Raw genomic sequence first — 27581 nt, forward strand, 5'->3', positions numbered from 1 at the left:
ATGCTGGATACACCTGGGGCTGCCTCTCGGTTCTCTGGAGAAGCCCGGTGGGTCTAGTGAAGGTTAGAAAATCGCAATTCTACAGTAACAGAATTTTTAGCCAGATGCCCAGCCGCCCAGAAGAAAGACTACGTTTCCCAGCCTCCCTTGCTGCCAGGTGCAGCCACGTGAGCGGGCTGTGACCAATGAGGCAATGGCGCGCGACCTCTGGGTCGTGTCCTTAAAGGGGAGTCGCCGCCTTTCCCGCTCCTTCGGGACCACTGATTCAGCCCGGGGCGTGGCCTGGCAATTTGCATTTCCAGCAAGTTCCCCGGGCTGCTGCTGGTCCGGGAGCCGCCCGGGGAGCACCGCTGGTCTGCCTGGTTTCCCTCCCTCATGGAGGGTCAGGCGACTCCCTCCCGGCTTCCCCTCCTGGGCCGTCGCGGGCTCGAGCACAGCGCCCCCTGCTGCAGCCCAGGCAGCACCACCGGCGTGGCGCACGTCAGGTGGGCACGTGGGGCGAAGCCAGGCCCGGCGGATGTCGCCTCCTGCCCTCGCTCGCCCTCGGAGTGCCCGGCGCGGAGCCCGTCGCCGCGGGGATCAGCGGGGGCCTGCCCGGAGGGGACGCACGAGCGGGAGAGGGCCGGCAGCCCGGAGGCTTCGGGAGCCTTGGTGCGGGGCCCCCTTTTGAGCCTTAGCCCCCGGGGCCCGGGGTGCTGGCCCGCTGGCTGCCCGGCCTTCCCGACACCGTAACCGAGCCCCTGTATTCAGTCTCCCGTTTGGAACACCTGGAGGGGGTTCGCTGCAGCCGTGGGAACCCCTTGCAGATGCGGCCTCCGCGAGGGCTCTCAAGGCCACCCGAGAGCATCCCTTAACTGCACTGCTGGGGACGGAAGGTGACAATCACAGCAGAGTGGCCACGGGGCCCAACGAAGGCGCATCCACCGCGGGCTGTCCCCCCCGTCGCAGCGGCGGCGCGTCCCGGGGCGGCCCCGGGGCCCCAGGCGGAGAGCGGGGGCCTCCGAGCGCTCGTCCCGGCGGTGGCAGCATCACGGGCGCACCAGCCTCCTGCAGGGAGTCCGCCTGCTCTCCCTTCTCTGTTTTCTGGAACAATTTGTACAAGGTGGGACTTACTTGATCCTTCAAAGTCTGGTAGAACTCATTTGTAAAAACATTCAAGCCCAAAGCTTTTCTTTGGCGTGTCTGTGTGTGGGGGGGTGTGACTTTGGTCTTTTCTTGTTTTCTGTTTCTCCTTATACCCGTCTTGGCATCGTTCTTCCCGGAGATGTAACAACTCCACCCAGGCATCCGACACATTCAGCCGTGGCAGCAGCTGCTTCCCTGGGTATGTTTAAGCCTGAGTCCCCCACCAGACTGTGCCCGGTCTTGGCCAGCCCTGGTCGCACACCGCACACCCGGCTCCCCATCTGGGGTGGGTCATGTGACGCTGGGGAGCGGGAGGTGTGGCCCAAGCCTGAGTCTCTACAGGTTTCCTGCCCGGAACCAGGCTGAGGTCCCAGACGCCCGAGGCAGGGGGATCGCTGCTCACTCTGCCGCTGTCCCCAGGAGGCCGCTGCTGCCCCCACACCCGCCACCGCTCAGGTTCTGGGGGAGACCCACACAGTCCAAGCTCAGCACCAGCCTGGGGCGGTCAGTGCCCAGAACACAAGGGCGGCGTGGTCCCCTGCGTGTCAGCCAATTCCCTTGTCCCCTCAGGGAGACCCAGGCTCAGGATCTGGAGGGAAGGCCAGTGGGTGTCCCTAAAGCTCGCTGTTCCAGATCCATCCACCTTAGCCGATTCCTCAAAAGCCCACCTGCCCACTGACCAATTTCCTACCATCAGCTCAACAAGCATCATTCCTGAACATGCTCAAGACAACCTCCAAAACAAGCTTCCAGCAAATCTCAGATGTGGCAAACTGGGCATCGTGGCACACGGACTCCGGTAAACCGGCTCTCTGCAGGCCAGGGGGCGGGCGAATCGGGGTCCCATGTCGCGGGCATTACTGGCTGCTTTGACCTGGGGCTTGCCCCCCACCCCCCGACCAGACACGGCTCTTGCCCTACATGGGCTGGGATCTTGGGGCTCGCCAGGCCTCCCTCCCTCAATCCTCGGGCCCTTCTCCCCAGTTCCACACCGAGATGGCCTGGACAGGGAGGGGCCCCTACGCACTACACACACACACACCCCCGAAACAAGAAAACGATTTAATTGTAAAACTAACTTGAGGGGGTGGGGTGGGGGTGGGGCTGCGCCAAAGGGACAGGAACCTGATTCTTCAAGCGGTGGTTCTGTCCCTGGGGCTACCCCGTCTGTCCCCAGGTCGGGACAGGGGCCAGAGTGTTATAAAATGACAATATAAATAGACTTCTAGAAAAGAGGAGGCTGTCCAGGTGCAGTAGTCATCTGCAGAGGCTGGGGATGGGCGGGAGGCCCTGGTCCCCGTCTCCCCAGCCAGCCACAGAAAGGGGGTGCAGGACATGGAGAAAGGCCACTCTTCAGACATTCATGATCGACCCCCGCAATGGCTCAGGGGGGCCGGGGGCTGCGCCGTATGTCAGGCAAGGCCTCAGACACCCACTCGCAGGCTGGAGGACAGAGCAGCTGGACCTTCTGCATGGGCGTACGTGCACACACTCACGCACGCACACACGCACCCCCCTTTCGTAGTGTTCTCTCCACCCACAGCAGCCCCCACTGCAGATGATTTCCAGTGATGGGGGGGCCGCCTGTCCTTCCTGGAAGACAGGAAGACGCAGGGAGGGACTGTCCCGGAGGGTGGGGAGTCCGGGGACCCTTGCTTGCTCCCATGAGTCCCTGTGTTTTGTTTTGTTTTGTTTTAAAGTCACAAAATCAAAGCTGGAGTTCAGTAGTAGGGTCCTGCACACTCCCCCACCCCTGGCCAGGAGGGTGGTGCCACGTGGAGCATCTCCCAGGCTGGGAGGAGTGGGGGCCGGCCCCCTACTGGCCTGTGGCAGGGCAGGGGTCACCCGAGGGGCTCTTTGGTTCAGGGACAGGGCACTGGGCCTCATCTGGTGCGGTTCTGGCGCATGAGGGGCACGATGCTGGCGGGTGGGCCCGCTTTGGCCAGGAACGGGTGCTTCAGCAGTTCAGCCGCTGTGGCCCGCTGGGCCGGGTCACGCACCAGCAGGCGGTCCAGGAAGCCCTTCAGGGATGGTGACACCTGCCGGAAGGTGGGGGAGAGAGTTGGGGGGAGGGTCTGAGTGCCGGCTCCGCTGCTCACTTGCCATTGGGCCTCAGTTTCCTCTTCTGTCAAATGGGCTGACAACATCCACCATCTTGGCAGGGGGCCAGGAGGGCCCAGGGTCTAGAGCTTGGCCCCAAGTCCAAAGACCCCAGGGGCTCATTTCAAGGTTTGGAGGAGGTGACAGCAGCGGGACCCTGGAGGTGCCCCGCCTCCCCAGGTGATTCGTCTGTCAGGAGGGCTCCTCTCAGGGCTCTGGCTGTGCTGGGTGTGCTCAACCAGCCAACCGAAGTACAACCACGGTGGGGCAGCGGTGAGGGCTCAGGGGACCCGTGGGGACGGGGAGTGGGGAGCCCAACACAGATGAAGTGTCACCTCCGCCACACCACCCGCCTGCCAGGTGGGGCGCACCTTGTGCAGGTTTTTCAGTCGGGGTGGCAGGTTGTCCCGAATCATCTTCATGGCTTTGAGGGGGGGCTCGTTGAAGTAGGGGGGCTCCCCATCCACCATCTCGATCACCATCACCCCCAGAGACCAGATGTCCACCTGTGGTGGGGAAGGGACGTAGGGCCGAGCTGCGCGGGGCCGGGCCAGGGTTGGGGGAAGCCACGCAGGGCTGGCCCCTGGCTCTGCCTCTGCCTCCCTGCTCCTGGAGCCCTCGGGCCCCAAACACCCTCTCTTGACACCCAGCTTGCCAGACCCGCACACCCCTCCCCCAGGGAGCCCTCTGAAGGGTTCTGCCCACACAGCGCCCCTCCCTCCCTCGGTCTGTGGATCATCCGGGGCTCTGTGACCAGCCGCCTCACCAGCATCGCTGGGACAGAGCAACTGGTTCACGAACAGGCACGTGACCTGAACTGAGCCCACCAGAGTCCACTCTAAGACTTTAACCAAAGTAACCGGGAAAACCGTGGTACTCCTAGGCAGGGGGACGTGTCCCAGAGCTGCCCGGCCATCTCCGCCCTGACAAGGGGAGCGTCTGCCCAAGTGAAGACTACACGGGGAAAGTCAGGGCTGGGGAGGGACAAGGCACAGGATGGCTGGGCCTGAAACCTGTCACCTGCCCCTGACTTTACAGCTCTTGGGACCCGGAGCTTCCACATTTTGAGCTGGTGTTGTCAGGGCACTGGGCCTGGCTCATCGGTGATGATGCATGCATGCCCTACCTCCTGCACAAAACCATCCCCAGCGACCCATTCCCCACCCTGAGCCCCACTCCACCCCCAGGCTCCCACTGTTCCAGACTGTCACAGGGTAAACCAAGCCCGGCCTGCTCCAGCTTACCTCTGGCCCATAGGGAAGGCGAGAGATGAGCTCTGGGGCCATCCAGTAGGGCGTGCCGACCAGTGACTTCCTCCGTGGTACCTCCTTGCTCACCTGGGCGCAGAACCCAAAGTCCGACAGCTTCACCTGCAGCAGGGCACAGGCAGTGGGGGTCAGGGGTGCTGGAGGTGGGAGGGGGAGTAGAGGTGCTCACCTAGTGAACTCCCCTGGCCTTGGACGTGCTGGGGCTGCACTCTGCGGCCTAGAGGCTAGAGCCAGACCACTGGGTAGGTCCACAGCCCCCCAGTAGGGGGCCCCCAGGTGTGTCACTTCCCCAAGGTCACAGGGCTGCCTTCCTGGCAGGGTCTGCCCTGGGGCTTCTGGTGGAAATGAGTCCTACGGTACCAAACACGGTGTGGGGACTGAGACCCCAGCTGGCTCCCACAGCCCCTGTCCTGGGCCCCTGCGTCCCTGAGCGCAGCCCTGCCCCCGAGGGTATGAGGGGTGTGGCCTACTCTGCAACCACCACATGGCCAGACCCACGCATTTCCACCTGTTTCAGGGCCATGGGCCCCTTTCCGATTCCTGAGGATTCGTATGGATCTTCTCGCCCCCAGGAAACACACACACACAGCCTGCACACAATTTCAGGCTCACGGATGTCCCCCAAACACACCTGTGGCCAGTTCAAGGTGTTCATGGACGCCAACTGCGACTCCCAGGGAAAGAGCCCAGCCCTACCCGGCCCTCTGCTGAATGGCTTAACTTTCCTGGGGGAGGGCAGGCAAATCACCACAAGGACCCCCTCCCACAGGAAAGCACGCCCACCTGGGAGGCTCATCCAGGGAGCTCAGAGACAGAGTCTCAGGCTGGAAGTCAGGAGACAGGAGTGGGGGCCACGGCCACCCAGATGCCTTCCACCCTCTCTGGGCCTGGGGTTGGACTCCAGTTCCCACATCCCGTGCAGAAGGCAGAGCCTCCACCCGCCTGCCCCCCCGCCCAGCCCATGAGCAGGTGCACGGAGCCCCCCACTGACTGGGGAGGAGCAAACCGACTCCTCAAGCCACTGAACTGGGGGGGTCAGAGGTAGAGGGGAGCCAGGGAGAGGCAGGGAAGCCCGAGCCACCCTGCTACTCACTCTGCCGTCGTGGGTCAGCAGGATGGAGTCACTCTTGATGTCGCGGTGGATGACTCCCTGCGCGTGGAGCACAGACAAGGCCTGCAGCACGGCCAGGCACACGGCGGCAATCTGCTCCTCATTCATCCTGCGCAGGGTGGGGGTCAGCAACGGGGGCCCCGCCGGGGAGGGGAGGGGGGAAAGGCCCCGAGGGGGATGCAGCCCTTCTGCCCCCCGAGACACGGTCCCACCCCCAGGGGTCTGAGGGGACTCCATCCTGTCCTGGGAGAGGTCTGAGGGGACATGGGGGACGCTGCAGCCCAGAGACCCGGGGAGGCAGCAGGCCGGGTGCCCGCCTGCCCAGCGGTACCTGGTGTGAGTGACGATGTCGGTGAGGGCGCCGCCCTCCAGGAACTCCATCACCACCCAGAGCTCATCCCCGACCAGGTAGCTGTTGTACATCTCCACCACGTTCTCGTGCTGGTAGTCCCGCATGATCACCACCTGGGCACCGGGCCGCGTCAGCGCCACCAGCCCCTGCCTCGAACCCAGCCACCAGCCGGCCACCAGGCCTCCTGCCTCCCCTCCTTCCCCGGGCTTGGGCTCAGCCTCTGCGCAGGCCCAGTCCCGCTTGTCCCTGCCACTCACTGGGGGTTTTCCTGGACTGCCCTCCCCCGTGCCCTAGCCAGGAAACCCTGATGCCCACATTTAAGGGTGCACTCCCCCACACCCCATTTTCTGATCCTGCTCCCTGACCAGTCCTGAGCTCGCCTCTGAGTGGCCCTGCTGACCAGGCTGGTGTGGGGAGAGGGCGGCGGGCAGGGAACGTGTAAGCACGGGGTTGAGACGGCAGGACAAGCAGGTACCAGCCATGGGCAGAATCAAAGGCTGGGGGCATGGACTTCAGGGGCGAGGAGGCCTGGCAGGGCAGCCTGGGGGTGGTGGGAACACGACACTCGCAGGGGTTCCCTTGGAGCGCTGACGGCGCAGCTGGAGCCCTGTAGTATTTGGGGGGCAGGGGATGGGTTATGGGGACAGCTGAGGGACCAGAAGGCAAGAGGCAGAGTGTAGACCACCTCCAGGCCTGACAAGCGGAGACTCCCGTGTCAGAGTTCAGGGGCTGCTTCCAACAGATTCCTCCGGGGCAGGAGCCAGGAGTCTGCCCCTGTAACAAGCTCCCCGGCAGACGCTCCCAAGAACCAAAGCCAGAGATTGGACAGAACCAAGGACCCTGATGGAAGCCCGACCTCAGAGGCCAGGCCTTTACCCTGAGGACACGGAGGGGCGGGGCAGGGGAACTGCCAGGGTCAGTAAAAGAGGGAGCGGGCATGGCAGGCCTGCATGTCCAAGAAAGCCCTTTAGCTGCTGTGTGGGGTTACCCCGGGGGTGCCCATGAGGCAACCCAGGGCAGAGCCGAGTAGGAGAGGATGGGGCTGCAGGGAGGCTAACGTGCTCTCTGAGCCAGGGAGCCAGGGGAGGGGCAGGGCCGAGGGAGAAATTCTGGGGGTCAGTTTGGGACTCAGTCACAGAGGGGCTCTGAGGAGGCCAAGAGTGTGACAGAGATGCAGTGGTGGGTACTGGGGGTGATGGCCCGGGCAGGTGTGAGCAGTAAGGAGAGGAGGCAGCTCAAACCCAAGCCCTGGGAACCCCCAGTGCTGAACGGTCTTCTCACACCCTCCCCCTGATAGGGCCTGGACCAGAGAGGGCCTGGACCAGCACTGGCCTCAAAACCAGCTGGGGGAGGACACGAGGAGGGTGAGACGGGGGTGGGAGGGGGCCCGGGGCCCACCTCGTTGAAGAGCAGCTCACGCCTCTGCTGCTTGCGCAGGTCCATCTTCTTGACGGCCACCAGCCGGCCCGAGCTGCGCACGGTGGCAATGCACACGATGCCCGTGGAGCCCTCGCCGATCTTGATGAAGTTGTCCAGGTAGGAGCGAGGGTCGCCGGGGTCCACCACCAGCTGCAAGGCGGCCCGGAACTGCTCGTGCGACACTCGCTGGGGTTCCCGCTGTGGCGAGCGGGGCCCAGGGGGCCCGGGGGCCGGGGGGCCGGCAGGGGCAGCAATGGGGCGGGCCTGAGGGGCCAGCTGGGGCTCAGAGGCATGGGGCCCCAGCACTCCCGGGCTGGGGGGACCGCGGGCTCGGGTGGGAGGCCGGGAGGAGGAAGACTGGGGGACCGCCAGGCCCCCTGCCGAAGGCCCGTTGGGGGCCAGGTTGTGAGGCTCCCCCTGCAACAGAAGAGAGAGGTGGCTGTCAGTGGAGGGGTGGGAGGGCCAGCTCTGCTCCCTGCGTGGGACAGACACATGGTGGTCAGGATGGAGATGGACGGTGGGCTGGGCACAGGCTGGAGTTGGGAAGGGAACAGGGGGAGTCTTGGAAAAAGGGGCAGTGGAAGGTCCTGGGGCAGGGGGGTTGGTTACCTGGGCACCCCGGGCCGGGTGGTCCGTATCGGCCCTCGGGTACGTGTTAAAGGGCCGACCAGCTGCCACTCTGGCCCCACCGGCCAGACCGGCAGGTTGAGGGGTGCCGACGTCAGGCCCAGAGAGGGGGCGTTTGTCCCGGGAGGACTCTTGGGGTCCCCCTGAGCCCTCCCTGGAAGACTTGGGCCTCTTCTCTGGCCCCACCCGCCGCCTGTCGCCACTGCTGCCACCCGCCTCGCTGCGACCGGCGGCCCGGCCTTGGCTGCCCGCCTTCTCTGGGGCCCCTCTGGCCGTGCTGGCCGGCTCTGCGGGCATCCCGTTCTCCTGGCGGGCACGGGCAGGTGGCGGTGGGCTGTCTCTCCGCAGGGAGTTGGAGCGCGTCACCGACATGTTCTCAAACTCGTCGAGCAGCAGCGTGAGGGCCCCATCCTTGGCGCCTTTGCTGCCACGCACGATGGTCTGGGGTCCGGGGCAATGGCGGGATGGGGGCCGGGCAAGGAAGAGGAGGACACAGGACGTGTATCCGACACACAAGGACAGGACAACACAACACACACAGAGACAAGACAGAGACGGAATGAAGAAATGCCATGGGGTGATGATGGGGCTGGGCAGGTGGGGGCAGCACCAGGGAGGCCCCTGCAGCCCCTCCCACACCACCGGGATGTCCTTCTCGCAGGGAGGAAGCCAAAGGATTAACCTCCCACGGGTCAGGCTGTCGCCCCTGGGCTGGCCAGCCCTCCCCCCACAGAAGCATCCCGTCTTTTCTTCTATTCTCCAGGCTGGGGGCCGGTCTCTGCCCCGTGGGCAGGAGAGGAAGGAGCGCAGAGCCCACACCACCCCATAATCAGCCCTGGAGAGCTGCAAATTACACGATGCTAGGGCCAGGGCATGGCTTGGACTTCCTCCTCTGCAGCCTGCCGGCTGTTAACCCCAAACCCATGCTCTGTTTCCCTGGAAGCCAAGGGTGGAGTACAGGAGAGTTGGAAAGGACCGCAGTGCAGGAGTGCCCTGGGAGCAGTGGTGGCGAATGCGAATTCCCACGGGGCCCGGTGGATGTACCGTGTGTCCCTAATCGACCCCAGCTCCAGCTGCTGAGTCTACCACCCTGATCCAGGTCATGGCCACCTCTTCCCTTGAGTACTGAGTCAAAGCTCCAGGGTTCCCCCGTCCCCCCTGGACTCTACTCCAGGCACACAGGGCTCCTCACTGCTCCTCAAACATACCAGGTACTCGCCCACCTCAGGACCTTTGCACTGGCTGTTCACTCTTCCTAGGACACCTTCCCCCAAGTATGCCCATAGCTCCTTCCCCGTCCTCCTCTTTCAGGCCTTTGCCCAAACTCAGTTTCTCAGGGGGAAGCTTTGGTTGACCACCTGGACTCTAAAACGGCAGCCCCTAACACTCCCTATTCCCCCTCCCTTTCTTCTCTTTCTCTGGAGCACCTGAAACCAGCTGCCATGAAGCACGCGTACACTGACCATCGCCTGCACCCCCCCACCACCCGTGTGTGATGTTCATGAAGGCAGCTGTTGTATTTGCCTGTTTTTCTGCTCTTGCTACATCTTAGCACCTAGAACAGTGGTATGTATGCAGAGAGTGCTCAAGAAACACTGGCTGAACCAGTGAGGGAGGGAGGAGGGCTGGGAGGGGGCTGCGGGGAGCAGAATATGCACCCCTATCCCTCTGCTGTCCCTCACTGGCCTGCGGGGACGTGGGCCCAAGGCTGCCAGACATCCTCAAGCCAGAACTGCCCCCTGTACTGTGCACAAAACACCGATGCCACAAAACGCACCTCCAACCCCGCCAACCTTCCTGGGCCTGGCCACAAGCGTGGAGGCCCAGTCTTGCCTGGGCACCAGGTAACGCAAGGTAGACACCTGGTCAGACCCTAGTGCTGGAATAAGAGGCTGAGAAGTCCCTGGGGAACGGGGGCGGGTCTGGGAGGACCCAGCCAAGGGGAGATTCCCAGCCTAGGGCAGCGAACAAATACCCAGAGGGGTCCCGATACAGCGCTAGCCCACGCGCACCCTCGTGTGAATCAAGACAAGGTGCCTCCTCCTCCTGGCGGACACAGCCCAAGCAGGGCTCACCGCCGGTGGTATGGGCAGGGGTCAGATTTTAGGGTCCCCTAGGGAGGCCAGAGCCAGCACGGAGCAGCCAGGAGGCCAGCCGGGGGATGGAACTGAGTAGGGCTGGGGGGGGCCTGTGGGCCCAGAAGAGCCAGTGCCCCGTCCGCGGTGGCCGCCACCCCCTCAGCCCCTGCGATTAGTCAGCAGAAGCCAGAAATACAGATTTGGATGTGAAGTCTCTGCTGTTTTAAGCCGCGGCAAAGAGTTCAAAGTACTCAAAAGGCCGGCATGAGCTACCCGCCCCCGCAGCCCCGGCCCTGGCACCGACGCCCACCGCGCTGATCACGGAGGGCGTCCTCGGGCCACCGGGCCGGGCACCCGGAGAGGGGGGCTCAGCCGCAGGCCGGTCCCCAGGCGCTGGGCCCGCACGCCAGCACACCCGTCTCCACCCCAGAACAACCCTGGCCGCGTGCCCTCGGCCCTTCCTGGTTCCCACTGCCCTTGGGGTGAAGTCCGCGCTCCGGGCTGGCTTCCACGCCCTGCCGTGGACACGCAGATGGGAACGGGCTCAAGGGCTGTAGGCTGTGGAAACAGACCCTGGTTCAAATCCCCACTCCACCCTTTTGCTCAAGATGGCAGGAACCCCCCCACCAAACTAAAACACCTCCAGGGCTTTCCTCGGACAGCTTCCTCCCCTTTAAGCCCCGCCTCCTCTCCATCTGCCCAGGGACAGACGCCTCCTCAGCCCTCAGGGCTCAGCTCAGGTATCCCCTCCCCCCAAAGCTCTCCCAGACTCCCTGGCAGCAGCTCCCCTGGGCCACCCAGCCAGACCCCCCTGACCCTGGGGGCCTGGCCCTTGCCCGAGGACAAGTTCCTGGTACTGGGGACAGGCACAGAGCCCAGGGAGAGGAGGCTCAAGACAAGGAGGCTGGTGGGGGGGTCTGCCATAGGGGTCAAGGTGGGGGTTGTGAGGCAAGGGGAGGGGTCAGCGGGTGGAGGGATCGAGGTTAGCACTGGGGGTGAAGATCAGGGTAGAGGGTTGGGGTGTGTGTGTCTGGCAGGCAGTGAGGAGGGGTCGGCCCCAGGGTCAAGCATGAGGTTGAGGGCGCAGGGGCACCCTGTGGGCTCGGTGTGGGGCAGGAGAGGCAGCGGTGGGTCATACCTTGGGGGCCCCGGGCTGGATGGAGGTGATGCAGGCAGGGTCCACCAGGGGCTTGGGCCGCCGAGCCGACTCCTCGATCAGGCTCTGCCACTGGCGGGGCAGCCCCGTGAACTTCTGCTCGTGCTGGTCGAAGCCCGTGTGCACGCGGTGCTCGAAGTTGGATGGCGCGGAGATCTCTACTCGCTTCTTCTTCTTCCCAAACATGGTGCCGAGGCTCTCAGCACCACGAGGGCGCAGACTTGGGCTCCTATCAGCAGGCCTGCGGGAGGGGGCCGCTCACCAGAACCCGGCCATTTCTCTCTGCTCCTCTGACCCTGCCCTGGCCCTGCCCCTCCTCATCTCCTCCTTGGTCTCCCATCCCCCACCTGCAGCCCAAGGGACTCTGTGAACCATCTAAGTGGGGCCGAGTCCTTCCTGCAGCCCACCCCACACGACCTACCCCTGTCACCTCTCTGCTTTCACGTCCCTTTCACTCACACTGGTTTTCAAACCTCAGGGCCTTTGCACTGGCTGTTCCCATCTCGTGGAACACTCTTCCCCAGTATCCACACATGGCCCCCTCCTCCTTCCCCTCCTGTAGGTCTTAAGAGTTGTCAGGCGAATCTTTTCCTGACCACCCCCAGTGAAAGAGGTGCCCCGCTAGCCTTCCATCACATAGCTTCACAGCATGTTTAACTTCTGGAAGTTCTGCTGTTCATTTCTTGTGTTTACCAGTTTGATGTCTACACCCCCCAGCCCTAGAATATCAGCACCGCATGCCAGGTCTCATCTGCCCCATGTGTCCGTGTCGTGCCCCATACCCAGCACAGGGCCTGGCCCCAGTCCATGCTCAGTGACTGAGTCCTTTGGTGACTTGTTCGACAACTGCTTACACAGTCCCCTGTCCTATGCCCGGCCTCTGGGAGCCTCATGGCAACACTCCCAGTTGTTGTTTTTTTTTTTAATGTATATTTTTTTATTGGAGTTTGATTTGCCACCATATAGTATAACACCCAGTGCTCATCCCGTCAAGTGCCCCCCTGAACACTCCCACTTTATAGATGAAGAGACTGAGGCTCAGAGAAGGGAGCTCTTCACTGGGAGCACACAGTGGGAAAGTCCCACCGCGCAGCAACTAGCAGACAAGACGATCCCCGTCTTTAGGGTCTGTGGTCTCTAGGTGGATACTTCGGAAAGTACCAGGCACCATATAAATGCTCAATGGGAGCCAGTTGTAAAAGCGAAGGGGCCCCAGGGGCGATGGTGTCCCACAGGGAGCGCAGGGCGGTGAGGGGAAGGGGCGTCAAACGGCCAGGGCCCAAATCTCGCTCTGCCGCTTACTCTGTGTGACTGTGGGCAAGTGACTTAACCTCTCTGTGCTGCTGCCATGAGGATTAACAGGGTTGGCAGGAGCAGAGCAGGGCACGGAGTGAGGGCCCCGTCCACGTTTGTGGCTCTGATCATCAGGAGCACTCCTAGCAGTGTCCGAGGGAGGAGGGGCCCCAGGTCCCGCTCCCGTCCCACACAGGAACCCTGGGGTCCCACAGACCTGGTGTGATGCTGGCTGGGCTAGAAGTGCCCTCGGGCAGGTGATGTCTCCTCTCGGGGCCTCGGGTTACTCATCTGTAAAATGGGAAGAACATATTCACGCATGCATTCATTGGTCACTCTGCTCTGTGCCCAGCCCTGTGAGCTTGCTGCTAGGGACACAGTGGTGACCAAGATCGCCTCCAACAGCCCAGGGTGGTCAGGGCTGTGGTCAGGAGAAGCTTCCCCGAAGAAAGGCTGTGCGAGCTAAGACCCAGAGGATGAGGGGAAATGCACTGGGCTGGGATCTTTGTGGGTTCAGGCTGGTTCCCTGGAGCCTGGCACGGTGCCCAACACAGGGTCGGCCCCAAGCTCAGTGAGTCCTGTGACCTACTGAGGGCTCTCTCGAGCGTGTCCGGGATGCTGCCCTCCTCCCTCCCTATTCCTTTCCTGTGGGAGCAGCTCAGTGAGGTTACAACAGCCAGCCACCCCTCGCCCAGAGGTAGGACCATCAGTGAGGAGCCATCTAGGAGAACCGGTTTGGCAGCAGGAGCTCAGTGGGAGGGGGTGGGGATCCAGCAGACAACTTGTCTCAACTGGTTGGGGCTTCATGGGCAGCAGGTGGCCAGAGCCAGGTCCGGCCAGGGCTGCCCTCGCAGATCTGGTCACCCCTGTTGCTCTGGGGCCCCTGGCTGCTGGCATGTGGGGTGTGACAGCCCTGGCCAGGATGTAGGCCCCTTTGCCTCTGCCCCCAACCAAGCCAGGAGCCCCTTCAGCGTCTTCCCCGGGTCCAGCTCGCTGCATGCAGCCCATCCCTCCCTCCTAGACTCCGCTCCCTGGCCCCCACCCACCCTGTTCTGGCTCCCTGGCCTCTCTGCCCTCAGCTGTCCACCTCTCCAGGACCGGTCCTCGCCTTGTCTCCACAGCCAGGCTTTCACCATCCTCCTCACTGTCACCCCAGACAGAGCTTCGCCTCCACCTCCTCGCTGTGTTCCCAGATGCGCCCCCACCTGGCCCCAGGCCCAGCTCACCCCTCATCTCGGCCTCTCACTCAGCCTACCCTTCCTCCCCCAGCAGCCCACAGCCCCAGGCACCACGTCACTCCGGGGAGTCGGATTAGCCACGTGACCCCTCACTAAGCTCCAGGGAGGGAGGGGCGGACCCCAAGGTGGGAGGAGCTTGGCACCAAACGGTGTGGGCAGGCACAGCCTGGACCCTCACCCACACACCCCAAGGCGCCTCTGCATGCAGCAGCCAGCCCCCTGTTTATCCTGTCCTCCAGGCCTGTGACCCTGCAGGGGAAGGGGACCAGGGACACACCTCCGGATATCTGCCCGGGGCCACCCCTTCCCTCTGGGCACCGCATGGAGAGAGGCACAAACAGAGGAACTGACCGTGTTTATAATGATCCGGCTCCAGCTCCAACCTGGGGCAGCTCCCAGCTCTCCCGGCTCCCTCACCAAGCCACCCCCCCTCGGGCCAAGGCCCCCAGCTCCTGATCTGATGGGGGCCACAGAGGGGAAGGCGGGGGAGCTGCAACACAAAGCTCGGTGCCTGTGCCAGGAGCCAGAGGCGGGCGAAGAGGGGCTGCTGGGGCTCCCCTGCAGGCTCGGAACCTGGGAGTCTGGCTGCTGGGCCTGTGCCACCTCACCTTCTGCCCTTGGGAGCCAACCAACCCACCCTGGGAGCTCACTGTGCAGCGGGGGCCTGCAGCTCGGCCACCCTGTGCCTCAGTTTCCCCTGTTAAAGAGGGTAATGCCAGTACCTGCTTCCTGGAGTCCTTAGAGGAGTCCCAGTTAGAACGCCAGGCACCCACGCAGTAAGGCAGCGCCCAGGAAACGAGGTCACCATTCTTACGGCGGGAGCCGACACTCGCTGAGCACCCACTGTGTGCCGGCCCCTCTTCTAAGCGCCCCACGCATGTGACCGACGAGGAAGCAGCCACGACGAGCCCCGCGTTACAGCCAAGGGAAAACGAGGCACAGGGAGCCCACAGCTTGGCACAGAGTGGACCTGAGGCTCCGGTCTGGGAACCCAGAGCCTATGCCAGGCCGGTTTTCAGAAATAAAGGCAGCGGTGCCCTCAGAGGGCCAGGCGTGCCAGGCTCTGCTGGCCGCCCTATGCCCCCAATCCCTCTTCCCCTGCACAACTGACCAGCCCCAATTCACAGATGGGGAGCCTGAGGCCCAGAGACAGGAAGCCCCTCGTCCAGGGCATCCAGCATTCAAACCGGGCAGGTGGGCACCAGAGTCCAGGCTCTTACCTGCCTGGCCTGCCCTGAGGGCCACGGGGACGCCACTGCTTCTGTCACAGTCACCATCATCTTCACCTCCGGGTGCCTTCCTTCCTCCCTCGCCCTCCTGTCCATGCCCATACTCTGCCCTTCCTTGTTTTTTAAATTTATTTATTTATTTGACTTAAGAGAGAGCAAGAGTGAGAACGAGAGAGAGAGAGAGAGAGAGAGAGCGCACAAGGTGGGGGGGGGGGGCAGAGGAAGAGGGAGAAGCATGACACGGGGCTCAATCCCAGGACCCTGGGATCACGACCTGAGCTGAAGGCAGACACTTAACCGACTAAACCACTCAGGTACCCCTTGTTTTTTTTTAAGTTGATTTACTTATTTTTTGTAATCTCCACTCCAACGTGAGGCTCGAATTCATGACCCCAAGATCAAGAGTCACATGTTCATCCAACTGAGTCAGCCAGGTGCGCCCACACCCTGCCCTTCCAGTCCTGCCCTGAGCCCTCCTTGGGCTGGAGGTCCCTACCTCCTACCTGACCTGTCCCAGCCCCCCAAGGGCAGTGGGAGGCAGCACGTGCCCCCAACCCCATGGCCCTCTATCTCCTTTTACCCTGGGCCTTCGGGAGGACAATCTGCAGGGGTACAGGTGGCCACACACCAGTCCCCGCCACCAAAATGTGCCTTTCCGAGGCTCAGCCATGGCACTGACATCGCTACTGCCACTGAGAGGGACCCTGCAACTCTGCGCAGATGCACTCAGCTCATGGACTCCCTATGACCCGGGGAGGGGGTGGGGTGGAGGTAGGGGTGGGGGCAGCTATTCTCATTTCCTTCTCGCAGATGTGGAAACAGGATTACAAAGGTGAAATCTCTTGCACAGGTTACCAAGCGGAGCTGGGCCTAGAAGACAGTTGGATCCACTAAAGAGCTGACCTCCCGAAGCCTGCTGGGCCCCGAGATGCGTCCCTGTGATCCCCCTTGCTCGTTTTGCCCCAGCCACATGGGCCTCCTTGCTGCTCTTCAAACCCCAGACATGTCCCCACCTCAGGGCCTTTGCACTGGAGGCCACCCCAGCTGCCGGAAGCTCATTCTCACTGATGTGCACATGGCTCCCTCCCACATTCCCTCTACCTGCCTCGGTGTTCAGATAGCCGTGCTCCTGTCCTGTCCCCTCTACGCCTTTTCCTTTGCACCTGGCATCCGTCTTGCTCCCCACTGTACCTCAGTGTCCGCAACACGGCCCAGCCCACCCGAGGCACTCAAGGAACCTCTGGTGAATGCACGGACTCATCTGTACCTGCTGCGCTACATCCCTGCTCAGACACCGATTCTGCCCAGGTGGTCCTTAGGAAAATCCTGGGAGAGGGTGAAGCAGCCCCTCAGACAGAGGGAGCAGGGGGGACACCGGCCAGGCCACAGATGCCTCTGAAGTCCAGCATCTGATCCCAAGAGCACAGGCACATTTTGCGTCCAACTCTGAAACATTCACTGCAATTTAAAAAACTCTTTTAACTTATTTGACACGCGGGACAGGCAGTTTCCAACGTGTCCTAGTCAAAGCTTCAGGTTTTCTAGTCACCCCTGCATTTGCTTGTTCTACCCTCTGAGCTTTCCTGGGACGTAAATGATACCCACCCACCCACCCACCCACCCACCAAGGAAATCAGCTCTGGTAGAAAAGCAAGATCCACTTGTGTGAGTATGACAAAGCCACCGGGCGGGGGGGGGGGGGGTGTGCATGCGTGTGTAAAACTCCTTGCCTCCCCCCAGGCTCTGAATCAAGCTGCTCCCCTGCAGTCTGGGGAGCCGCCGACCTAGTGGGAACCCAGGGGCCCAGGGAAAGAGCAGGGGATGTTCCAGGATCACAGTCTCCAAAATGAAACCCTAAATCAGGAAGGGGACCATGAAGGAGGGCTCACTGACCCCAGCCAGCACTCAGGGCTGCCACCACTGGTTCCCACTCACCCTCCTGCCAAGACTCACCCTACTAGCTCTGGGAAACCCCTTCCCACCTCAGTTTACCCTGTTGTCCCTGGCTGTGTTCTGACAATGGAGGGGGAGTCTGGCCTACCTTCCCAGCCCCCACAGAATCCTCCCTTAACCCCCCACACCTGCCCACCTCCACACCTTTGCTCAGCTCTTGCGTGCCCATCTGTATAACCCTCCGCCTCCCCAGTCCAATCTCTATCCCACCCCCCACCCTCCCACTGCTGAGCCTAGTCTCTCCAAGGAATCATCAGGGACCTTGACCCCAGATGCCACCACATGCTTTGGGTCTGACATGTGCCCGAGCCCCGTCCTTGGCCAACAGCTACTCTACCCCCAAAGGACCCCATCACATTCACACTCCCGGCCACTGTCAATGGCTACTGAGGGCTGATCTCTGCCAGGCAGGGGCTGGGGCTCACAGCGGCAGTCAGAAGCGCCGGAGCATCCCTGCCCTTGCAGACAGAGCTCGCTTCTAGGGGAAAGGAGACAGTCAATAAATGAGCTAAGTCAGAAAAGTCTATAGTAAGTCAGATGGTAAATGCTGAGGACATACACAAAGCAAGGATGGAGAGGGCTGAGGGTGAGGGGCAGGAGAGGTTGGAATTCTCAATGAGGTGGTAGGGGAGGGCCTGGCTGGGAAGGTGACCCTTGGCTGGGACCCCGGGGGGCGTGGGGGGAGGGAGCCACGTGGATGCAGGGAGGAAGAGTCCGGGCAAATGTCCCCAGCTGGAACGTGCTTGATGTGGTCAGAGATGGAGCTGGTGCAGGGCAGGAGGTGGTCGGGGCAGATCGTGCTGGGACCTGCGGGCCACGTGGACAACTCTGTCCTTTCCCCGGGTGAGGTGGAGCCACACAGGGGCTCTGAGCAAGGGAAGGGACGTGGCCTGACTCAGGCGTCCACAGGCTCCCTGTGGCCATGTGGAACCCAGGGAGGTGGAGGACGTGACAAGCCAGCGGAAGATGGGGGTGGGCAGGGCCACGTGGGGGCTCTGGAGGGAGAAGTGGGCGGGCTCTGGGCATGATGCAATGGTCCAGATGACAGGACGTGCTGCGGACTGACCCCACCTCTCGCACTGGCTGCAGCAAGAGCACCGCGGGGGCGGGGGCTGGGTCCGGTCTTGCCCATCACCGCGTCCTCAGCCGCTGGCCTGTTCCTCTGCCCTCTCCTGGCCCTGTGCATCCCCTAACACGTTACAGTGATGAGTGTGCCCATTGTTTCCCACTAAGCAGGGGCTCGGCGCAGCCAGGAGCCCAGCACCTAGAGCGGGCCGCTCCTTCTCCACACCTGAGCGGATGGGGGGACAGGCACAGGCTTTGGTGCTGACTCGGGCCCTGGTCTGTGCCAGGCATGCAGATCAGGCCAGGCTGAGCCCTCCCCACGGTACTTGGGTGAGTGGGCAAGGAGGGGTAGTTCTCTTCCTTCTTGTTTCCCAAACCAGAAAACTGCGGCCCAGACAGGGGAAGTCACTGCTCAGGGCTGCCCAGCAACCACAAGGTGCCTACCCTGACCCACAGAGAAGGCCTCTGCTCCAGACGCAGGACCCTGGACGCTTGTGGGACAAGAACAAGGGCAGAGACAACTCTACTGCTTACAACCAGAACCAAGATCAGAAAGGCTGCCTTGGTTAGGAAGGACCCAGGAGCAATGTTAATAAACAAACAGCTCTCCCAGGCCTTCCCACTTGGATGAAATTTCCCCCTGTGACCTACCAAGGCCCTGCCCAGATGGACTCCGCCAACCTCGGGACCTCATCCCTTCTTCACTGCAACTACGCTGGCCTCCTTTTTAGTCTTGGATGCCTCAACCTTGTTCCAGCCTCAGGGCCTTTGCACCTACTATTCCCTCTGCAGAGAGCTGCATGGTTCGCCCTTTCCTGATATTTGAGTCTCTGTGCAAATAAAACCTCACTAGAGAGGTCCTTCTTGATCCCTGACAACATCTGCACTCCTGCTTTTACTTCCCTGTGGCATTTACTACCATCTGACACGATGCACATGCAGACCTTTGGTCCCCTCCTCCCTCCCGGCCCCCAACAGGGGCTCCCTGAGAGCAAGGGCCTTCGTCTCATCCTTGCTGTGTCCTTGGCATCTAGAGCAGCAGGCACTCAGCAAATATTCATGGAACAAATGAATGATGCCATTGCCAAGTGATGGGTCTAGACCCCGAGGGGGAACAGGCAAGGGTGGTGGAGGCAGAAGCCTGCAAATCCTTCGTGCCCGAGCAGGAACTGGTCTGAGTCTTTAGAGACCAAACCTGGCTATTTGTTAATAAGTTGGCATATGTTCCAAATGCCACAAAAGGTGCCCCACTGTGATCCTATCCCTGGGCCCACCCCACCACAGGGAGGCCCACCCTGGCCACACGACCTCGGCTGGAGATGTGAGGAAGTGGCAGCCCATTTTGGCTACAGGCAAGAAGCAAGTCACACAGTGAGAGATGCCACCAGAAATTCACTGGTCCCCATAACGGGTAGAATCCCATAGGGTGACACAGATCCAGGGGCCACCCTGGCCTTGGGAAGCAGCTGGCATTGGCAGTCTGGGGCATGAGCAGCAGCCCTGCTCTCTCCATGTCCCAGCCAGATGCAGCGCCATCTCCCCACCACTGGGCCTTTGCACAGACCGTGCCAGAGCAAGGACTCGGCAGGCAGGTGGTGGTTAGGAGCAGGCTCCCCAGGCTAAGTTACCAGCCCCACCACTCCTAAGCTGTGTGGCCCTGAGCAAGTGAGTTAACAACTGAGGGTGACGATAGTCCCTATCTCCCAGGACCGTCTAGACGATCGAATGAGATGGCAGATGAAAAACATTTAGGACCCTGCCTGCCACCAAGTGGGTCCTCGCTACAGGTTACCCCACTGGCATTACCACTGCCAATGCTGCTGCTGCTGAATGCACAGGGGAAGGAAAGAGTAAACGAAAGGGATGCGGGGCATAGTCCTCTCCTGGCCAGAGCAGCCTTACTGTCTCACTGCCTTACTTACTTCTGGGAGCAGAACGGGCTGCACTGTCTGAGGACAGGTCTGCTTCTCCCACTGCACTGGGAGCCTCCCGAGAGGGCGGTGCCGGGGGCCCTCTCAGCCACCCTATGTCTCCAGCCCTGCCCAACCCGGAAGGGGCACAGTTCAGAGAGTGGGGCTGAATGAAGAGAAGGTATTTCCTGGGCCCAGCCAAGGGCTTCGAGCCCCCAGGGAGGCCAGGCGGCTCCTGGGGTAGGCCCACACTCAGGTGCCCCCTCCCACCAGGCCAGGCCCCACAAGGCCCAGACAAAAGGATACTGTTGGCTTCCTTCGTGCCCCTAGAGGTACCCAGGGTGGGGATGGATGCCACAACAAACCTGAGAGTGTGGGCGAGCCCCCAGGGACCAGGAAAATCAGATTAGACTTCATTCATTCTTCCCCGAGGCAGGACAGGAAGGAGGGAGGGGGGAACAGGCAGGAAAGAGGCTCCAGAGCCCTCCCAGGACACCCCACCCCTACCTCCAGCCCTGCCCCGCCATGCAACTCTCTGTTACACACACACACACACACACACACACACACGCAGCACATGCACATGCACACATGAGCCCTAGATACTGAAACATATGAAGCTGCCCCACGGCACCCGGTAACAGCAGCCACACAGGAGCCTTGGCAAGGAAAGGACATCCCACCCTGAGCCTTAGTTCCTGCCTTTGGGATACAGGCCCCAGCGGAGTATGCCTGAGCTTTGTGGCATCCGTGGGAGAATGCGGGGGAAGCAGTCATCAGGAGGGGCCTGGCTCGGAGGAACTCAGGATGGAAAGGCCAGAACAATCGCACAGTCCACAGCTGGGTCCCCGAAGAAGCCGTGTGGACGCCTCCCCCGCCCCTAGAGGTGCAGGGACTCCCGAAAGAGACCCACAACACACACTGACAATATACATAGTACAGACCACCCATCACCTTGAAACACAGGCACAATCCCAGATGCTCCCTAGCTGCCAGACTTACCTAGAGGGGACGCCCCACACACCCAGGTACACTCCCCAAGACACAGAGTTAGACCACAAGGGCCACACAACCCTAGATCCACACAGAGTTAGGAAATGAGACCCCGCCACAGACACAGGCACACCACAGCCAGCTCCAGGCTCATCCAGGGTGGCTGGTGAGGCACAGCCCTCAGAACCACCCCCTGGCAAACCAGATCCCAGGAATGAGCTCCCATGGAGGCGGAGGCGCTCAGGGACCTGTGCGGAGACACGTGGCTAGCCCCAGCAGGGAGACACCTGCCCCTAAGCACATGGAAACACGGCGACCTCACTTCTGGCCCCAAGAAAGGTGTGGTCCCTCGAGCACGTGCTTCCACTGGCTCGGGCGGCTTGCTGTCCAGGCGGGAGGGCTGCCCTCCCACGCCCCGTGCAGTCCTCCCCCTTTCTCCCCACCTGCCTGAGGCCAGGCTCGGCTCACCTGCACCATCCTCCTCCCTTGTCCTGGGCCACCCTCCGTGGGATAGGGCAGCAGACTGACAGGCTTCCAGCCGTCAGAGCAGAGGATGGGGATCGAGGGGCTCCCCGGGGCCCTCGATGCAGGCGCCACCGAGGAGAGCTGGCTGGCTCTGCACCCCGGCCTCCCTGGCAGTGGGTGGTGCTGAGGCCCTGCCCTGGCAGGAGTTGTGTTCGGCTGTGGCTCCAGTCCATGGAGGGCGGAGGGCGGAGGTTGGGAGGGAGGAAAAGAGGGAAGGAGGGGCCGAGCCTGGAAAGCTGGGCCACAGGGCCACAACTGCCCCGGCAGAGGGAAGGGCCGGGCAGGGACCCAGGAGCAGGGGGACCCAAGCCCCAGCCCCTGCTTCGGCAGGGTCACCCCTCACTAGCACACCCCCGTGCCAAGCTTGGCACCAGGAGCCAGCGAAGTGGTGGCTCCTCAGCATGGGGCTGAGGACCTGAGAGTGGCTGGCAGGTTTGAAATGACAGCCTGGGCTGGGGGGCTGGAAAGAGGGACAGGGATGGGGGGGGGCTCTCTGATGTGGAGGGGTGGCTGGACATTCCAGGTTTGCTATATCTGCCCCCCACCCCGTGATTCCAGCAAGAATTCTGGCTCTCAGGCTTATTTCACAATGGAGGAAACTGAGGCCCAGAGAGGTTGAGAGGCTTGCCCAAGGCACCCAGTGAGGGGGGAGGGGTGGGCGGGCACCAGGCTTCCCAGGAAGGCATCTGTGCTCTTGACCTAGCTGCTCAGAGCATGAGGCTAGCTTGCTCAGAACCTCCATTCCAGAGAGAGGAAAAAGATGCTCAGACAGGGGGAAACCAGAAGGGGTGTGTGCACCCGCCCCACCTCTGCCTCATACCTCTCTCCCCCTCCAGATCTTACTTCCCCAGCAAAGCCCTCACTAGCCCAGGTCAGAGCTCCCAGTGTGACATGTCAGGGGACTTGGGGGGCCGGGGGGGTGGGGCTGCCTGGGTTAACACTATTCACCCTTCGGGCCCTGCCCCAGGCACCCTCTCCTCCAGGAAGCCTTGTCTGACACCAGGCTGGGTCTGGTTACCTCCTGTAGACTCCATCCCAGGGCTGACCCCTCCAGGCCACCCCATCTCTGACATGTCTGTCTCCTCCATTCGTTCACACATTTCCTGAGCTCCCAGCACCTACCAGGCAGGCCCGTTGGAGGTCCTGACAATTCAGCAGTTAACCAACTTGACAAAACTCCCAGCTCCGAGGGGCTGATATTTGAGTAGGACTGCTCCCCAACGGGCTGGGGGCAGGGGTGTCCTGTGAGTGGCAGGGACTAGGTTCTTGCAGGTGACCTAGGACAGGTGCCCAGTCGACAGTGAGCCCGTGAGAACAGTAAGCTAGTGGCCCAGGCAGGCAGGTGGACAGAGACGCCTGTGTCCTTCCCACTCCCCGGCTCTGGCACCTCTACCGAGACTACTCCCACTGCAGCCAGCTCCCTGAGGACTTTATCACTGGGACCTGGAGGACCCCACCAGCTCCAAGGTCCTGGAAATCCCATCTCCCCTCCTCCTGTCTACCACCTGCCCACCAAGCCAGGGGCTCCCAGTCCGGCCTAGGCTGGGCCTGAGGGACCCCAGAAGTCCTGGATCCCAGGCCACTCCCTCCTCTCTGGGGTGGAGCACCTGTCAGGCAGCCACCCAGAGTGAAGCCAAGTGGGTGGGCCCCAGACCTTCCCAAACCGGACAGGCAGGTTTGGGCTCCCACTGGGGAGGCAGTCAGGATTGGGCAGTTTTGGTCAGCCCGGGGAAACCAGGTCCCAAGGGGAGGGGGCGGGGAGGAAAGGGAATGGAGGGAGGGAGCACTCTTCCCCCAGAAGTCGCAGTGGAAACAAGGGGTGCTCCTGGGGACAGGCCTCAGGAGCAGAGAGAGGATCCTCCAGGATCATCTCACACCGGGAACAGACTGTTATAAAACTTTGTAAACTACCCCCAAATGGAAACTAAACCAATAAACCCATGTAAAGTTTATCACTCGGATTCTCAACTATTGACACTCGGCCACACTGGGCTTCAATATTCCCCTTCCTTTTCTGTCTGTCTGTCTCTTGATGATCTGAACACATGGTTCCAAAGCCAATGGCACCACAGGGTAAACAGTGACAGGCCAGCGCCCTCCTGGCGGCCCCAGCTCAGCCCTGGAGGCAACCTCTGCTAGTTTCCTTTTTTTCCTTTCTGAGAGAGCTGACACAGGCATGTGCGTGGGCGCCTATGCACACACATGCTTGCACACCTTTTGTAAAAAAAACATAAATGGCAGCACAGCACGCACACTATTCTGACCCTGCTTTCCCCCAAAACATTCCTTGGCTCCCCTGCACTCTTGGCGCCAGAGAAGCCTGGCAGCAAACGGTCCAGGGGAAGACACACTCTGGGGACCTAGCAAATGCTCTTCCTAGAAAGTGCTCTCCTGGGTATGTACCCGAGCAGAGTAGCAAAACCCAGCCTGCTGGCCTCAGGGACACGCGTGGGGAAGTGTGCGCAGCACAGGCTGAGCCAGCTAGGGAGACTGCAACCACCCCAAGTGCTGGTCTGCGGGAGACAGATGATGACCTGGGATCTCCTGGCTCCACGGAACAGTACTCGACAGTGAGAATAAATGACCCACAGCTACATGTGAGTGACCGCCAAAAATGACGAAGCACTATCTTATGACTTTGTTTAGGAAAAGCTCAAAGCTAGACAAGATGAAACGTGCTGTTTAGGGCTGCGCCCAGGGGGGCAGAAGCCAAAGAGAAGGCACAAGGCAGTGAGGGCCTGAGGGGGGCTCCTGGGGGGGCCGGCACCACCTGCTTCTTCATCTGGGGGGCGACTATGTGGGTTTTCTCTTTCTAGTAACTGGTTATGCTACACATTCACGCCTTATGCACTTTTCGGGGTGTGTGCTAACAATGTAAAATTGTGATGTTAAAGGCAAAGAAAAAAATATCTGCGTCTTAGTGATTTTCCAAGCCTAGATCTCTGCAAAGCGCTGCCGTGCTGCTTCAGCAGAGGCGTGGAAGGGTGGCTATGCCTGGAGCCAGTCCCCACGGGGCCAGATAGGTGCTTGCCAGCCTCTTGCTCTTACAAATGGTGCGCCACTGATACCCGTGTGCAGATGTCACTTCACAGGTGTGCCAGCACGGCTGTGGGCCACATGCCCAGAAATGGGCTTGCGGGGCCAGGATCATGACTGCCAAGCTGCCCGCTCCCCCGGCCCCATCTCCCCGTCCCCCCAGTCCCCACAGCCTCAGGGCCCAGGCTGTTGTCAAGCTCCTGGCCAGTCAGACAGGTGGAGCCTGGCTCCTCTGAGCCTTCTTTTCATTTGCATTTTCTTAGGATGCACATCCTTTCATCGTTATAAAAGCCATCAGAATTCCTTGCCTGCTAAGTGTGGCCAGAAAGCCTTTGCTTATTTTCCCACGGGGGCCAGGGAGACCTTTGTAAAATCCAATTTACGCCCCTCTCCTACTGCAACCCTATCAGGGCCCACAGAGCTAAAGCTACCTCCTCCCCAGGGACCCCCAGGCTCTTCCAGCCTCTCTGGGCTCATTTCCTCACCTTCCCTGCCACCGGTCATGGGTGCCAAGGGCACGCAACCTCCTCCTCCTCCTTCAGAGATCCTGTCAACAGAAATCCAATGCACGTCCACCATGTGCCACCAGAGCTGAGGCTGGGGTGTAGCACGGTCCCTGCCTCGTGGGGCCTCTAGTCACGATCGCACAAATGAAATGTGAAATTCCGGCAGAGAAGGGCTGGCTGCAGGGATGAGAGTGTGGTGGAGCCGGGCCAGGGAGGGGCAGGAGCCAGGCCGGGGCGAGCCAGGGGAGCCGAGGTGTTAGGGACAGGCCTGCACTTGGGAGCTAGAACGCTGGCTGCCCTGTCTGCGGAGGACGAGATCGAGGTGGCTTGAGTGGGTGTGGGGACAAGTGACAAGATGCAGCACTGCTCCCGGCAGCTGATGAAGGCAGCCAGGAGGGCGGGCCACTGAGAGAGGGGGACAGACCGCAGCTATGTCTGCCAAGAAAAAGTAACACTTGTTGGTGAGTCAGATATGGGGGCTGAGGACAAGGCAGGTGCCGGGGTGACCCTGAAACTGGGTAAACCACAGTGCCACCTTCCACAAGGGGGAGCCTGAGAGGATCTCCCAAAATGACAGGCCCCAGACCCTAGAATAGCTCTGTTCGGGAACAGAAGAAAGTGGAGGCGTCACTCCCCCCTGCCATGTGAAGTCCCACCTACACAGCTACAGCAATCAGACAGTGTGGATAAACACGCGGGTCAGTGAGCAGAAGAGAGAGCCCACGGACAGACCCCCACAAATATACACACTGGGTTTTAAAACCGATTTTTCTTCTTTGCGGTGAAATATACACAATATTTATCATTTCGACCGTTTGTAAAGCACATAATTCAGTGGCTCTAAATATAGTTTTGCAGTGTCGTGAACATCGCTGTCTACACCCAGGACTTCTTCATCATCCCCAACAAAAACCCTGCAGCTACTGAATGACGGCTCCCCATTCCCTCCTGCCTCCCAGCCCCCGGTAACCCCTATTCTCCTGTCTCTGAATTTATTTATATACCTATTTCAGGTATCTCACATAAGTGGGAGCTTACAATGTTTCTCCTCTGTCTGGCTTATTTGACTAAGTGTAACGTTTTCAAGGTCCATCCACTTGTAGCATTTTTCAAAAGCTCATTCATTTTTATAGCTGAATAATGCCCTGCTGTCTGTATCTAACACATCTTGTATATCCACTCACCTGTTGATAGACACTTGGGCTCCTTCCACCTTTTAGCTAGTGTGAATGATGCCATCACCACCGCGGAGGTACAAGTATCTCCCCAAGTCTCTGCTTTCAATTCTTTTGGCTATTTACCTAGGAGGAGGACTGCTAGGTGATTCGGCAGTTCTATATATAACCATTTGAACAACACCACACTGCTTTCCACAGCGGCTGCACCATGCTACGTTTCCACCCCTGATGCATGAGGACTCCATCGATACCTGTGATTTTCCCTTGTTTTGGAAATAGCCATCTTCATAGGTGCAAAGTGGTATCTCATGGTGGTACCTTATTTTCTGGCGAAAAAGTATAAGCAACTGGATGGAAAAAAGAGCATTTTCCACAAACAGGTGCTGGAACTGCTGGATAGCCACATGCCCCAAAACTGCACTTTGATCTTAAACCGCATGCTTTGCACCAACGTGAACTTAATATTGGATCACAGACTCATATGTAAAACTAAAAAACCTTCAGATGCCAATTAGCCAAACCAACCCTTAGGATCTAAGGCCTCGCACAGAGTTGTTAGACTTGATACCAAAAGAGCCATAAAAGGAAAAATTAATAAAGTAGATCTCATCAAAATTAAAAACTTTTGCTCTGCAAAAGTCCATGAGAGGAGGAAGAAAAACAAAACAGCTATGGATTAGGAGACAGTATTTGCAAACCTATCTGACAAAGGACTAGTATCGAGGAGAGAGAAGGAATCTTCAAAATTCAACAATACCCCTCCCCCCAAAAAAAACAGGTAGGAAATGAGCAGAAGGCATGAGGAGACATTTCACCAGAGATGATGCACAGATGGCAGATGGGCCCCTTCGGCCATGAGAGACAGGCAAATTAAAGCCACAATGAGTTATCATTACCTGCCTAGTCGAACAGCTTAAAATTAAAAAAAAAAAAAAAAAAAAAAAAGCAACACTAAATGCTGGTGAAGATGCAGAGAAACCGGTTCATTCGCACGCTGCTTGGGGGAATGTAAAATGGTACAGCTGTAACGGTTTGGCAATTTCTTTACACATGCAGCTGCCTATACTGCCCAGCAATTGCACTTCTGGGTATTCATCTCAGAGAAATAAGTTATGTTCACACAAAAACCTGTACCTAACTGTTTATGGTAACTTTATTTGTCATAGCCCCCCACATGGAAACAGCCCAGGTGTCCCTCAACTGGTGAATGGTTAAACTGTGGTACGTCCAAACCATGGAATACTACTCAGCAAGAAAAAGGAATGAGCTATTGATATGGGAAACGACCTGGATGACTCTCCAGAGAAGGAAGCTGAGTGAAAAAGAGCCAACCACAACATTACCTACGGTATGATTCCATTTACATAACATTCTTTCTGAAGTGTTCAACTTTTTTGCTTTTATATTTTATTTTTAAAA

The 27581-nt window shown here is 60.2% G+C and overlaps 1 protein-coding gene across 4 annotated transcripts in view; it reads right to left on the bottom strand.

The window, feature by feature from the left end:
- Positions 1-2172: 2172 nt before the first annotated feature.
- The window catches only part of PAK4 (p21 (RAC1) activated kinase 4), a 43194-nt gene continuing 17785 nt past the window's right edge, over positions 2173-27581 (bottom strand). For 2 of the 4 annotated variants that reach the window (XM_025425058.3, XM_049109697.1), the window contains exons 2-10: positions 12747-12820; positions 11219-11477; positions 7985-8443; positions 7355-7792; positions 5936-6069; positions 5587-5713; positions 4470-4595; positions 3597-3731; positions 2173-3164 (exon numbers count right to left, since the gene is read on the bottom strand). In XM_025425058.3, the coding sequence (XP_025280843.1) occupies positions 3009-3164; positions 3597-3731; positions 4470-4595; positions 5587-5713; positions 5936-6069; positions 7355-7792; positions 7985-8443; positions 11219-11422 (1779 nt within the window). In that variant the 5' untranslated portion in view covers positions 11423-11477; positions 12747-12820 and the 3' untranslated portion in view covers positions 2173-3008. Of the gene's footprint in view, positions 3165-3596; positions 3732-4469; positions 4596-5586; positions 5714-5935; positions 6070-7354; positions 7793-7984; positions 8444-11218; positions 11478-12746; positions 12821-21385; positions 21568-27581 lie in introns of those variants that run through there. The other 2 variants (XM_025425059.3, XM_035703166.2) reach the window with 2 other exon arrangements.

Source organism: Canis lupus, chromosome 1, assembly GCF_003254725.2.
Source record: "Canis lupus dingo isolate Sandy chromosome 1, ASM325472v2, whole genome shotgun sequence".
Classification (NCBI taxonomy): domain Eukaryota; kingdom Metazoa; phylum Chordata; class Mammalia; order Carnivora; family Canidae; genus Canis; species Canis lupus.